This window comes from Lissotriton helveticus, chromosome 1_1, assembly GCF_964261635.1.
Source record: "Lissotriton helveticus chromosome 1_1, aLisHel1.1, whole genome shotgun sequence".
In the NCBI taxonomy this organism is placed as follows: domain Eukaryota; kingdom Metazoa; phylum Chordata; class Amphibia; order Caudata; family Salamandridae; genus Lissotriton; species Lissotriton helveticus.
The window spans coordinates 624,563,721-624,579,476 of record NC_136057.1 but is presented as its reverse complement, the minus strand read 5'-3'; the positions used below and the strand labels follow the sequence as shown (position 1 = coordinate 624,579,476).

General features: G+C 44.1%; 1 protein-coding gene across 2 annotated transcripts in view; it reads right to left on the bottom strand.

Moving 5' to 3' along the window:
• Positions 1–6,981: 6,981 nt before the first annotated feature.
• Positions 6,982–15,756, bottom strand: part of LOC144770300 (GLIPR1-like protein 1) — a 1,263,910-nt gene continuing 1,255,135 nt past the window's right edge. For both annotated transcript variants that reach the window (XM_078654709.1, XM_078654700.1), the window contains 2 exons: positions 7,426–7,452; positions 6,982–7,333 (listed from right to left, as the gene is read on the bottom strand). In XM_078654709.1, the coding sequence (XP_078510835.1) occupies positions 7,212–7,333; positions 7,426–7,452 (149 nt within the window). In that variant the 3' untranslated portion in view covers positions 6,982–7,211. The remainder of the gene's footprint in view (positions 7,334–7,425; positions 7,453–15,756) is intronic.

The window sequence follows — 15,756 nt, the reverse complement described above, 5'->3', positions numbered from 1 at the left end:
CCGTGGTCTCACCAACGATGCCTGCTGATGCCGCCACCGAGCCTCTGCTCGCACCGTGACCTGTAGGCACTGCACTCCGCACCGCCTAGCTTCACGATGATGCCTTGGCCTCCCCGACAATGCCGCTCTACGCCGAAATCGATGCCGCTGCTTGCACCGTGGTTCAAGGGCACCGCTTGTAAAGTTACATGACGCACCGCCCTCATCCCTCATCACAGCGTTGGCCTACCGACGCTGGCACCATCGACTCCAGTTCGTCAGCCGACGACATCCCTTCAGCAACCACGACGTCGCTGCTAGCACCGTGACCTGCCAGCACTGTGAAGAGCACTGTATCCTCTCACACCGCAACCCTGGACTCACCGACGAAGCCATCGGAGGCTGCCACCGAGCAGCTGATTGCACCGTGACCCGAGGGCACCACACGCCGCACCGCTGCACTTCGCACTGCAGCACACAACGCCTGCCGATGCCAGAGCTCCGGACGGAGCTATCGGCATCAAGGAACAATTTTTAAAGGCTATTTTGATAAGTGAACATTTTGAAATACTGTATTGTGGATTTTTATCGTTTTTGGTCTTGTATATAAATATTGGATATTTTTCTAAACTGGTGTGGTGTCCTTTTGTAGTGCTTACACTGTATTACTGTTGGCTATGTGCAAATGCTTTACAGTTAAAAAAAAGTGTTCCCTTTGGTCAAACTCTATACTGCACCATTCATGCCTCAAAGATACTCATACCCACCAAAAAGCATCATACCTCACTCGGAATGTATCAAAGCACTTATATAACACCAAGTTATGCAAAAAATATATATATTTTAATCAGTAAAAACCTGTCTATATATACAATGTATATAATGACAGTATATTAAAAACACTTTAAAAAAACACATACATCAACAACACAATTATCAATGATTACAATGTCCCCAAAGGAGAATTGAACACAGACAATCTACTTTGTCATATAGACGTTAATTTGGTTCCATTATAAACAGCAGATGGCATGGGTCTTGATTCCCTGTTTCTGTTTGGCTGCTGACTTGTCCAATTTTATAAAAAATCTGGGCGCCGAACCGTTTCAGTGTGATGATATAAACTGTATCTATAGACAGGTTTTTACCAATTAAAATATATATATATATTTTTTTTCTCCATAACTTGGTGTTATATAAGTGCTTCGATACATTCAGAGTGAGGTATGATGCTTGTTGGTGGGTATGAGTATCTTTGAGCCATGAGTGGAGTGGTATAGATTTTGACCAAAGGGAACCCTTTTTTAAACGTTATGGTTATTTGGGAGCTCCATCTCTTTGGTATATAGAGCCCCCTCTCCTTGATTTCAAGGCAAATGCTTTACACTCGGCCTCTAAAATAAGCCTGGCTGCTCACGTCAAGCTACCAAGGGGGTGAGCAGGGGTTATTTTAGGAGTGTAACTCCCTTATCCTGACTAGAGTGGTGGTTCTCCTGGCTTTGGCACATGCCCTAGTCTGCCAAAAATCTAATTTCTAACAGGGATGGCCAGTCCATTAGAGATTTATTGGACTGGTTGAACAACCAGAACCCCCTCCTGCACTTTACATCGACCATCACAATGGAGAGTTTAGCCTTCTTGGATCTGGTGATTTTCTCCAGTGAGGGACGCCTATATACACAAGTGTTCCATAAACCCACCGACTGGAACAGCCTCCTCCTAATCGAAAGCTTCCACCCGAAGTCATTAAGGGATGACCTCCTGGTGGGACAGTTCCTGTGCCTTCGAACGAATTGTTCCAACACAGGAGACTTCAAAGAAGAAGCTGATACTATGACGGGCAAACTACTGAAGAGGAAGTACCCACATAATTAAAATAGCACGGAAAAGGGCAACCAACTACAACCGTGAAGCACTTCTGGAGACAGTAGAAAAATCAGCAACCAACAAAGCAATCTGTGTGACCACTTTTAACACTGCCTCCAACTCCATCAATTGGATCCTACTACATAACTGGAAAATCCTTAACTCCAATGGTCTTCACCTAGAGAAACCCCTCTTCTCCTGAGGCGAGTCACGAGGGGCCCAGCGATGATAGGGCACAGGCATCCTATGCTTGGTGTAGGCACGGCACTCAGTCTAACATAAAGACCCACACATAAAGGGTGATTTGTCATGCTCCATATAGTAGTGCAGGGCTGCAGTTAGGAAAGAAACATTTGTGAACAGAGCCTAACTAATTCTAACTCCCAGCGTTAGCACACAATAATGGTAGGACTGTTATAACACTACTGGTCAGCTATACGGACAATCCTCCTACAATGGGGTGTTCTGTATAAATTCATATGTACAACTTGTCTCTATCCCAGTACTTTTGACAAATATGGTAGGATTATTACCACACCATTGACATGAAAAACGAACATTCCTCCGTTAATGAGGTTCTTGCATAAATTCATATGTGTCTACTCCAGGACCTATTACAAATATCTGCCTGCACGATCTCTTCACTCCCAACCCTTATTATGAACTCCAACATGGAGGATGGAGAACAGAGTTAGCAGTCTAGTCAACATTCTGCCGAGAACAAGCCGCCAGCTGCGTACGCCACAAACCTGATGACACGCACGAACAGAGACAGATGATTTATCGTCAATGGCCGCGCAGCTCACAGTAGCTGCACGGCGCTGGGAGAGATGACTTGTCAGTGATAGCTCACCTTGACGAAGTAAGTCCAGGGGGTGAGGGGGCTCACATATGGCAACAAGCATTTACAATGCAATGGTTTCGCCTTTTGAAAAGTTTGAGCTATTGGCATTGTAAATGACAATATTTTTATTTATGTGTTGGTTTTGAAAATAAATAAATAAATGGCATTGTCATTTACAATGCCAATAGCTTAATCTGAACTTGAACTGAAAGGGTAAAAATAAACACCATTTTAAATAGTTACTTCAGAGACGAGCACTTATACACGTTGACCTTCCAGGCACCGGGATCTCATATTTTACCACTGGCCACCACTGTGTACTTAATATATTTGATCCCATAGTTGGAAAAACATGTGGTTGTGATAACTTTTGCAGTAAAACCCCACTGAGCTACATTACCAACTTAGAGAGCTAGGAGGCAAAGTTCTACTTGAGAGGCTCCGAGGCTGCGTGAACTCTGCTTACACAACGACCCTTCCTATTAATTAAAAAAAAAGTTATCATTTGTGCAGCAGAACACTCTAATGATGGATTGTGAATGTTCTTCACTTAAGACACGTTTTGCTGCTAAAGGGATCTGTTGGCTTTTAATGGGCAGTGGACACAGGCTTCTCAGCTAACCCAAGTTTTTGGAGAAACCCACAAAAAGACAATGCGCCTTTTACACACGTCACACCTCATGTCTCGTGGGGCCGCAGCCGTGTACATCACACGGTGATCATCGCTCTCACAAAGTGGGCTTCTGAGAGCGCAGCTGAAAAGGCGCCGTGTGAAAAGAAGTGGAAAATTAAAGCTGATGCAGCCGAAGAAAGGGCTTAATTTACTGGCATGTACAGTATGCAAATGAGATTACTCTTAGCTTAACTGCATCATTTATGTCCATAATAACGGCATCATCATTACAGAGCTCAAATTAAATTACACCATAATTAGCATATCACAGTGATTGGTTAAAGTTTAAAACAAATACCCAATTTCGCTAATCAACAGCTGTAATTGGCGCGTACACTTTAGTGAAAAGTCCCTAAACAAAGATATGTTCTAGAATACAGGGAGGCTTCCTGTGAAGATAGGTCTGTGGCGGGTGTATTATTTCTACAGAGAGTGACGTCAGACCCTCTGGTAATGGTGACCCGTGCTCGTTACTTATGGGTGATGAAATGCCTCGTCTCCAGTAGTGGGACTTGAGCGTCTGTTTTCACAGGTCACTGGCACTGTCTCTACAGGCGCCCACTTCCCGCCTAAACTTCTGACAGGATCAGTCATGTGACCTGCGTCCACATACGGAGGACATGTCCAATAACATGCGAGGGCAAACTGCTTGTCCCCTTACACCGCCTCCGTGGAGAGGGTCTCACATTAAATCAGAAGCCGTTTTCGGCTCTTCTTTCTTGAAAATAAAAGGTGAGCCGTTACTAGCGCCACACGACAGGACGGCAGCATCCTGCTCAACCTGTGACATGAAGAGGCATTAGGGGGGCTGCAATTCAATTTCCTCTAATCTAATCATATCAACACTGCTGTTCCAGAGGTAGCTCGAACACTTGTCGCTGCTGTGCTGCCTTTCACAACAAATAAGAGGCCGCTGTGAGTCAGTGCCACTGTGACACAAAGTTAAAGTATAACGTTTGCCAGACTCAACCAGGCGCACACGTGGTGTCTGCAGGGTGCGCAGGGACCCTTTCACAGCCACGTTGACCACCTAGTGCTGGGGGCGTAGCTCTCATCAGAATAGCAGGTGAATAGGTGCAGGAGCACAGGCTTTCAAAATAATTGGTCACACTTTTGTATATTTAAAAATGTACTGAACGCTTTTTGAAATAAAAACTGTACTTTTGCCAACTATAATGCACAGGTGTCGTGTTGTTTTCTGTGCAGAATGAGCTAACATGTAAAGCAAGTACGCCTGCCAAAAAATAGCAGCATAAGAAAAATCAACAAATATGCAGTGCGGGCTTTATGCGAGAAACGCCCGCTTGGAGCTGTTCAGTGTGAGCTCTCTCAAGGGACTGAGCGCCGAGACATGTGGAGGCAAATGTCCATGAAGCTGCCGCAGAGCCACGACACACAGAAATCACGCGAGGCAGCAGCAGCGAAAGACCAACCCATGGCTCTGTTAGACAGGTGGAGCCCCCAATCCCCTCTCTCCGGCCGAATATCCCGCCCCTCCCTTTCGTCTGCCTCCACCCCCCTCTCCCCTCCCCCCAAAAAAGAGAAACCATAACAAGAATAAATGAACAGTCTCTCCGAAGGACGACTTTTCAAGCATGTAAGCATGGCCACTTCCCCCAAATAATTCTTTTAACGCAGCACAAGACACTATACATTTGGTAGTGTGACATTACGTGCGCTCGCGCCAAAGAGGAGAGAAACTGGACGGTATTTCCAGAACAGTGAGACAAAACAAGGGAGCTGAACTTCACAAGTTCATCGAAATCAATAAATCAGACAAACAAGGCGCGGTTCAAAGGCACGGTGGCCAGTTCACCACGTTTCAGCACTCAGCCAATAGCAGCATACATACCGGGCAAAGGAATGCATGCACTACGGGAAACGAAGACAACAGCCAGGCACGACGGGAATAAACATGGCTACCTCTAAGACGCGTAATGATACCGGGCAAAGGAATACATGCACGACGGGAAACGGAGGCGACAGCCAGGCACGACGGGACACAGAAAGCCTAAAAAACATTAAAAGCAGAGTCAAAATAGCTTAACTCTAAAAAAAAAGTTAAGAAAAATAAATATTAAACATGGCTTACCTCTAAGACGCGTAATGAACACCAAAACCAAATGCCGTGACGAAAAAAGGGGCGGGTGACGGAAAAAGTGGGCGGGACTTAAAAAAGGCACGGGAACGCCCCCGATTCGCGTCCTGAGGGGGAAAGAGTGATGGACAACAATGTCTTCCAATGGCTAGCCTCCATTTATGGAGCTAGCCAATGGTAGACAAAGGCGGGACATAGCCACATAGTGTAGATCAACAGATTTCGCCTGCGCGAACGCTGCTGCGCAGCGGACGCCAGGCGAAACCTAAAAATGAAACTGACTGGCCCGGTCCCCGCTACTAATGGGGAGTTGATTCCACATTGTATTCCACCTCCATTGGATTCCTCCTTTGTGCGGATCGGTAACACTACCCATCGTTACACCGTGGCACGCAGCTGAAACTTAGAGGCACTCCAGTCATGCCTGTGGGGCCCAGGAATGTAAAACTTATTGATTACGAACTACTGTAACCCACAAATCCCCTCCTTTTTTATCTCCATCATTACAGTATGTGACTATAGGGAGCTGTCCTCGTTCCCCCGCCAGTTCAAGCATTGTTGTTAATGAAACTCAGTAAGATTAGCCGAGTGCATGATTGTGTTGCCACATTAAGTAACGATGACCCTTTGTTTTAATACACCTCAAGGACATCACTTGAACGCTCCCATGGGACGATTGGCCCTTCACATTCTGGTGGGAGCTGATTCTTAATTACAGCGCCCATTAAGTCGCACTTTAGATATAGAGGGTTAAAACCCCTTTTCTACACTCCTGTTTATATTGTTATCACTGAGAGCACCTTATTTTATATATTGATGTATGTAACTTTCTCATTTATTTACAGGATTCCCACTCTACCACTATAACTGAGCCTTCACTCAGATTTGTGTCTACGCTCTACTCCACATGTAAGGACGTAGGGATGGGGTCTTAGGGATCTATCTTTCTTAGTCCTGATGAAAGCCAGGGATATTGCATAAGCTGGCTGAAATATGTCTACAGTTTGCAGATTGGAGGGGTAGCTGGTTCATTAAAGACCACCATCCACTGGTCCTTAAATGACCTTTTATTCTGACCAGGGAGTCCATCAATAAAAAGTTTGTTTGGACATCTCTGGATGCATTTTATTTACTTCTCTGCACTTCTCACTTGATCCCGCACTGTTTATTTGTTGCTAAGTCTTCCCCTCCCTTTTGCTCCACCTCCAGCGTTAGCTTGCACTAAGGTGTGTTAGCAGCCCTATGATGAAGCATGCCACAGATGTCTGTGGGTGAGGGCAGTATTAAAAACGTGTGTGTTTTTTCACCTCTATGTGGCAGCGACATAACTTGCGCAGCCCCACTTCTATGTGTGTGTGCTTGATTTGTATGAGCCATAATCTTGGCTTGAGTGTTTGATTGCGTGTATGACTGATGTGAGTTGCCCTCGATGGGTTTCTGAGTCACTGCACATTTCGTATAAAGGATATCCGAGCGGTTAATTACATAAAGTGGTTAAAAAAGAAAACAATATTAATAAAATATCATGCATAAAAGAAAAACATGTTTAATTTGAGTTTACAACATACAATACATGAAAGTTATGTTAAATAAAACCTACCGTTATATACATTAACACTTGCTATAACATTTTTACAAAGGTTTCACTCGATCATTCACCAAATATTTTATGTATTGAAAGCATTCGTCCTCATAAGACATCTGAGGATTGATTCTAAATACTTGACCATATTGTTTGCATTATACTTCTATCAAACCTTTTGAAGAACAATATCTACAACAAACGTTAACACAACACATACAAGATGAAAACCTAAGACAATGTGACAATTCTGTGTGCATTCAGCCGAGATGGGAGACCAGCTACCGTAGCCTAGAATAAAATAAAACAGAAAAAAACAAAAACTGTCTCAGACATTGTTTTATTTGCAAAAGTAAAACATAAAGAAGTATGGTAAAACATACCTATGATTTGATCACGTTCTGGGTTTGCTAAAGTAAAAACAAAGCACAGAACAATGAGTATTTTAATTGAATGCTCACAGGAATTTATTATTTTATTTCAAATTAAAATGTTAACACATTCTGGCACTAAACAAAGGTTCCAATGTTTCGTTATTATTCATAAAGCAATAACCGCTTCCCAAGTTAAGTTTAAAAAAACACTTTTTAGGGCACAGTTGCAAACAGCTTTACCACTGTTTTAGCCTGACTATTGTTTCCAATTTGTGTTTGTTTTGGGTCAGCTCATTGTTCATGAGTGGATGGCTTTGCTGTCTGTCTGAGTTATTTCCTTTTAATTGAATGACTTTCCTCCCTATTCTTGTGATTGTTCCGCTAGGAGTAATTCGGGCAAAGTGTAATGATATGATAACGTGTATACTTCCGCTGCATATTAGAGAGGATCCCTAATATTTGGTATTCAGCACTCTTTGTGATGGCATGGGTGTCAAGCTCCCTCCTCCTAATTGTCATGTGCATTGACTTCCCTCGCTTTCGCTAACAGTTACATCCAGCCTCCCCTGTTCTGTACTCCTTCAGTACAGTTGCCACCTCCCCTTCAGTCCTTAACATCACCATTATCGTTTCAAATTCCCCTTCAACACATCCACCTCAGCGCTCTCCTCGCACATCCTAAGTTTTCTTTTCTCGCTGTTGTTTAAAATACTGTGGGGCTCATTTACAATATTTTGCCGTAGGGAAGCACTGCAAGGATTCCTGCTGCGCCGCCCTATGGAAAAAGAAAAACACAGGCACCGTTGCACTATAGTGAAAGGGTAGATGCGTTGTGGGAATTATTGTTTTGTGCAGGAAGGGAACCTTTCAGCAAGAAAACAATCAAGGGAGGCAATTTGTCCTTTTATGTGTTCTGCTGAATACAGCACACATAGAAAGAAGAAATAATTAAGAGAAATACAGTTATGTCTCATTGTTGCGCCCCCCCTATGCCTTCCCTGGGCAGGGGTAGGCTGTTGACACATTCCCAGGTTTACAGAAGGTTGTAAAACTGTGAATGTGTCAAATGCCATGCGTTTTGAGTGGGAGCACCCGCCATAACGCCCATGGCATGGCTCCCCACAGGGTGACTTTACGTCGCCTTATAGATATGGCACTGCAATGTGTGCTGTCGGAGAGTAATTTCAAAGTGACGTTTAGGCGGCGCAGGGGCCTTGTAAATGAGGCCCTGCATTTGCAGAGTTTGATTTGTCTCTTTAGGAATATTGACATCAGAGCTTAAACCTGCAGTTTCTATGATGTAGGTAGTTATCCTGTCCCCTGTTATCCACAATGTTGATTGCAATATATTTCTTTGTTAGTGCATCATTTATGTCATAACATGAAAAAAATACTTTTTTATAATTTATTTTCAATTATCAGTCAGAACCTTTTTCCTGACTTGGGCTTTATTTATATTTTTGATATTTTCTGATGGGCTGCTTTTTGGTTTGCAGTTATGCTAAAAATAATAACAATCTTGAAAGTGATTTCAAGTTCGAAGAATGCGTTCCAATGGATAGCAGTCACAATGAATTAAAAACAAATATTTTTTCATGTTGTGGCGGCTTTTAACACAGTTTAGACCACTCTGGCATATGACGTGCTACTATCTGTTGCAGTATGTCAAGGATTTCTGGCATGTTGTTTCTTGCTTAACCATGCCGAAAACCGGTAGGAGCTTCTTAAAGGAGTCCATTGAGAGTGAAAAATGTAAATAAGAAAGAAAAAAAACTAATATCTCCTATTGGGGGTTGAAAACTAGACAAAAATGATAAGTCAATGGGGTCTAGTCACAACATGTATTTTGTAGTAGGTTTAGTAGTGCAATAGTACTATTCACGGTCTGCAAAATGTTATTCACTATCCCAGGAGAGGAGGTCTCCACATCTGCCTCTCCTATCTTTTATGTATGGAGCAGGGCCGTAGCAGGCACCGAGCGTATCCCAGTTGGCCCACCAGGTGAGGACTGGATTTGGACCCCTGGGGAGCCGATTTTGTTACCGGGCCGGTTTTGCAGCATAGCTGCAATATCGCCCCCCTGTAACAAAAGCAGCTGCAGTGTTTTCCACCCACACAGTCCCATGCCCACCCCTCTCTGACGCTGTTCCGACTCAATTATCAGGGGCGGTTTGTGTTCCGAGTCTGGTCCTGGTTATGGGGATCTCTGCAGGCATACATTTTAGTAGTAAGAGTGGGATGGATGGAAAAGGGGGAATACTTACTTCCTTACTAAAGCAGAGGGAGGGGGTTTGGTTGGAGTAAGTAGAGCTTAAGGAAGGGCTAAAAAGAAGTTCAGAGAGGGACACTCAGCCATTCACAAAAGAATAAGCCCAATGCTATTCACAAACTGCAGTTATTACAGTCAAAAAGGGCTCAAACAATTGTAAATGTAGTCCAACTCAGACCTGGAGTAAAGCCAGCACCACATATGGCCAAACACTGGAGCTGCAAAAGTCTCACATAGAATATAATGCATGTAGAGATGTAATAAAGGACACCTTAGGAAATAATATTAAAATGAAAGCATTTATTTAGACTTCTTAGCAATATTATAAATGTAATTACATTTTAAAAAATGTACTCAAGTAAAAATGTTTTCTACATTTTTAAATATTTTATTAACCTATTTTAATTTTGGAAATGATGTCTTTTTATTTATTAAACAATTGCAATTAATATTATATGCAAATGTTAGCAACTTTTACTGCATATTAAATAAATATAATCATTTTACTTTATGTGGTTTAAAAAAAATAAATCTTTACAAAATTAATTTAATGGAGTAAATATTTAAATTAAAATAAAGTTAACAATTACAAATACATAAAGGGGCAAAGCTTGCCATACTTGCAAATGGCCGCACAGTAGTCACACTCCACCGGCTGCATTTCTATCCTACCATAATCCTGCAGTGCAAACGGTCAAAAACCAGCTGCATTTACATGCCAGCTGCCCCCCAGTGACCGGTAAGTGCTGAAATCCCAGTGCGACCCTAAATTGTAGTTTTCGGTGGCTGGAGCAGCGTGGTACGGAAGCCGTGGCAGGGCAGCGTGGTGTAGCAGAGCTGCATGTCTCCCGAGGCATCTTTATCGAGGCAGAGTGATGTGGCAGCTTCCTGCTCCCTGCATCACAGGAAGAGAGGCGGACTTGGGGACATCACACCAATCGCCCCTCCTCTGACCATCAGCAGAAACAGGACTGAAGGTGAGCGGAGGCCAGTGATCAGGCCGGGCGTCAGTGAGGAGAGTGGCGGCACGGCCTACTAGAGGCCTTGTCGGGTGTTGGGCAGCCTGCAGTATCCTTCCTGTTGCGGCAGAGTAAGAAAGGCACTAGTGGTGATCTACAGGAGCTGGGGGCAGCAAGCTGGATGGTTTGTTGCACCCCCGCCTGGTGGACCAAGACAGGTGGATGAGTGAGACTCTCTTTGATGCTGGTATGCAGTGGGGCCTGCACAACATAGTGGACACCATTATTCATTGTAGGTTACGAACAGCACACACCTGGGCACATTTGGGATCTTGGTAGTATTGTGGCAGAGACATTATGGGGTCGATTAGGATCGCGGACGGACTCTGAGGAGGAGGGAACGTCCGCATGGGCTGCGGCGTTCCCTCCGATCTGATTAGGATGTGACCGCCAGGGTGGCGGTCACATCCTCTATCTCTAACATTGCGGCGGGTGCAGCTTCAAGCTGCACCCGCCCCAATGTAAAAAATGCATGCACAGCATTTCCGTGCACAAAGCGGCAGGCACCGCGCGGTGCCTGCTGCATTGTGCACGCAAATGCAGGGGGGTACCATAGGTACCCCCCATGTGCACCCACCACCACCCCTTCACCCAGGGGGCCCGCAACGGGCCCCCGAAGTGAAGGTCCGTATGCTTTTCCATGGCGGCAATGCCGCCGTGGAAAAGCATATTTACACACACATCATAATATGGCGGACGGTGTCTCATAGACACCGCCTGCCATGTTATGGCTTTTCCGCCGCGGTCGGCTCCGACCACGGCGGAAAAGCGGCGGACGGAATTCCAGACCCACCAGCCATCCTAATTTGGCGGTGGGTCTTTGGAGTCTCCGCCGCGGTTTTTCCGCATCCTCCAGGCCGGCGGACACTTCCGCCGGCCCGGAGGATGCGGAAAAACCGCCATCCTAATCGGCCCCTATGTGTGATTATTGGTCTATTTGATACCAGCTGGTGACACCCTGATTAACCCCCTAAGAAGAAAACAAATGATACTCAACAGATGGAGGTGGTGGATTGGAACGCTCTTCTGTGAACTACTCGTTTAACCCTCAGAAGGCACTCTGCAAGTGGAGACAATTATTGGATGCCCTGTTAGCATGGGCTCTGCCAGACAAGAAGTGTCACTGCATATGCTGTGAAAGCTTTGGCCTTCCTGAAGGGGACTGGACTCATCTGGTGGCTGGCATCAGGATATGGGGGTGCCTCGACTGGTGCTGCACTGCTTGGGGCTTACTGAGTTCTGCACTGTGCTGGGGGTTCCCTCCCTGAGATGATGACATAGTGAGGTGCCGGAGCCTAAGAACTTAGAGAGATCACGCTGCTAGTTTATTAGTGATATACCACGCCATATTAAATGCATTTTACATAAAGACGGAAGAAGGGAGTGGAGGTGTAAGCACCACAATGCAAAGATAGGTAAGAGGGACAAAACACACTCAAAACTTTAGTTTGACCCCCAGGACAACTTCGAGGACTCTGGATGAGGAGACTGCCTCATCTAACGACCAGGGGTGGACCCGAGAGCATTAGAATATGCAGACGTGAAGCAGATTGTCATAGCGATGCAACACAGCCTTACAAAAATAGATGGTAAAATCGATGCTTTACCATTCCGAATGGATCGTATGATGGAAAGGCTACCTACGCATACAGAGCGCTTGGACATGGCAGATGACAAACAAATCGTGACTACAGCTGCCAGAAAAGGGTTGACAAGCTCCTCATAACACTACATACAAAAGCTGAGGATCTAGAAGCACACTCTTGGAGGAATAACCCAAGAATAGTGGGAGTGGCAGAAAGTACAAATATAGACAATATGAAGTGTTTTGTGGAATAAAAAAGATTTATTAGGGCGTGAGACCGTCATAAAGTAGGCAAGTAAACCATTTGCTCCAGCTGAGTACCAATTGCAGGAACTCCAGCTTGAATACAATATGTTATACCCAGCAAAGGTGAGGCAAAAATATTCACTGATCCCAAAGTATTACAACAGTTCATGAAGAGTAGGGAACCTAGGAACTCAGGGCACAAATCTCCCAGGTGAGACATTGATGCAGAAGGAGGTAGACAAGACACAAAGGAATGAGATTTTGTTCCCTCCCAACACCTATGATCACAAACTGTGTACTCTGGAATTGGATTGTAGGGGAGAAAATCACTTTAGCCCTCCACAAATAAGATTGATATCATCTAAGCTAAATGTGTTAAATGTAGTTTCCTCTGTGCTCTTTATGGCATATTTGCTCACCTAGGGCCATGTGTATGACCTGCAAAATAGCGCCTCGCAAATTGTGAATCATTTGCAACTCGCAATTTGCGAGGCGCTCTTCGGCATGTACAACAGTGTGTTTAACACTGTTTGCGATTCCCAATGCAGTGGCAAATTGTGAGGCTCATGAATATTAATGAGCCTCTCGAAATTTGCGCGTCCATTTGGAATGGCAGGCCCTCCCAGGGATGGTCGCCTGCTTGGCTCAGCAGACCACCATGCCTGGGACTGCTTTTAAATAAAGCAATTTTTTAAAAAATGCAGCCAGTTTTCCTTAAAGGAAAACGGGATGCATTAAAAAAAAAAATGAAACGTTTTTGTTTAATTTTTTAAGGGCAGGTAGTGGTCCCTGGGACCACTTCCAAATTGCGGCTGCATTACCACCCTCTTGAAGAGGGTGGTAATGTGCTAGTGTTTTGTCGCAAAAAAGTCATACATGGGGTTGCGGTCGCTATTAGTAAGGGAACGCACCTTCCTAATAGCGACTCTCAATTCCAAAATTGCAAGTCGCTATTTAGGAATTGTACATAGCCCTTTCACATTTTGCATGTGCAAATGAGTGACAAACCCGTTTGCGCATGCAAAATTGTGTCGTACATCTGGCCCCTAGTTTGAAGTGAATTTTTGTATTGTTTGAGATTGGGTAGGGGTACTGGGGGAGCAGAGTGGGGCAATTTGGTTATAGAGAGCTACTACCAATTGAATATGGTGAGAAGTGTTGGGTCTTGTGCATCCTTTGTGCAGTATGGTGATCACTTTCTGAATGCAGCCTGGCACATGATTTTTATTATTTTTAATTGAGTACTTTCAAGACAAAGCATACATTCAAGAATGTAAAACTGTACATGACGAAGCAAGCACGGGCAACCCACAAACTCCCGCCATCCCCCCCCCCCACAACCCCCTCCCAGGCAACAGATATATATTATTGCCACTAATCCGTAATACAATAATACATTTGTGCACATCATAGAAATAACAACCAGTAAGAACAATCCCTGAGGCACCTGCCTGATGGCCAGGAAGCCAGTCGAAGTAACAGTACCAATCCTTCAGATTCCGGGATGTCGCAGTTCAATCAGAAAAACTACAGCACATAGAACAGCACATTTAGAATATGTCAGGGTGAGACATCAGATAGTCTGTGATAGGGGCCCAAAAGTCTTTAGGGCGGGAAGACTCTGGTAACACCTCCTCATACACCTCCATTGATCTCTACAATAGACCAGATCACGAAGCCACTGTTTTATAGTAGAGGCAGACCTCGTTGCCCATCGCTATGTAGTGTAGTTCCTATATTCCCAATAGGCTCTGCGCATTGGAATAATATAAACAGCAGTGTAGCCGTAGGACTGAGGTCGACTAGGTCTCTACTGACTGTATTAGATTTAATTAGTTTTGCAAGCTAGCTCAGAGGTCACTAGAAACTTTCTCGAGTAAACAAGGAGGAGTTTAACTTCCCTGGATAGACAAGAAGGGATTAGCTTCTGACAACCATATAACATGACAACTTTGCTCCCTCAGAATAAGAGTGTATCTCTAGAGTCGTGTGAAAACAATAGACAGCTATTTCACTCAGTCAATTGTGCATACTTAGTTTCACCAGAGTGCAGAGAAATAGAGAGACGGGCGTTTTCAATAAAAGGTGTTATTTTATTGAGCAGTCTTCTTTCTCATGCAAGAGAAATGAATTGCCACTATTGCAATACTTTTAGTAAAGTAAAGTGCGTACAGTAAAAGGAGTATTATAAAATAATACTGTAAAAGCATTGATATGGTTTCTTAGCCATATGATACTTTAAAATAGATAAAATGTATACATACATAAAACATTGACTAACGTACTCAACTGGTGCTTCTAAATACGCCTACCCCGGTGTACCTGACCTAAGCCTAATACGTGGGAAGAAGTAAGTAAGTAGCAGTTTAAGTTAAGTTGGTTTTGCCAAGAATCTGAATCAAGAATTCTCTTTAAGGGTTTAGTCAGCTCCCTACCTGGGTAATAGAATGCAGGAGGTCTGGTATCTCTCTCTTAGGACTCGATATCCCAGCAACCCGCAAGGGCGGCTGGAAACACCGGAGCTGGATTTTCTCGGCTGGAGAAAAAGACAGCGTCTTTCTCAGTGCGCCAAAAGGGAGGGACGGCTTCCGTGGACTCTCGCATCAGCTGGGCTCTCGGGCAAATAGATAGCCGCTCTGCTCCAAACCACCGTGTCTTTGCTTAAGGCAACGTTGGTATATTTATACCTGAAAGGTGCCGGGTTTGACGTAAGGTTGGACATAAGACGTCAATAAAAGATGTCACTAAGAACTGGCCGTTCTTTCTGTGCTCGCAGGAGTTCTAGGACAAATCAAAATAGAAGCATGGGGAATTCCCAGGTTGCTGGAGGTTTGGTTGTTTAAAGAACTCGTTGTACTTTCTAGGAGTCTGGGGAAGTAGCCTTGCTTAATTTGGACTACATGGGCTACGACTAAATATGGATATGATTCTTATGCCTTTATAAGGATATTATTTATTATAGCCATACAAGGGCATAAATTGGGAATATTGAATTTAGGGTCCTAGATAGAAATACAACACCCACTCCACGATCTAATGTCCATCATTACTAAAACTAAGCAATAGTAAACATATAACGATGCATGTGTGTTTTCCAACCCACCCCAAAATACATAATCGCATTTGAAATGGTATATGGTAAATACACGAAAATGAGTATTGGTACTGTACGCTTTTTAAGCAGTGTTATCATTCAATCAAATGCATATATATATCAGCTG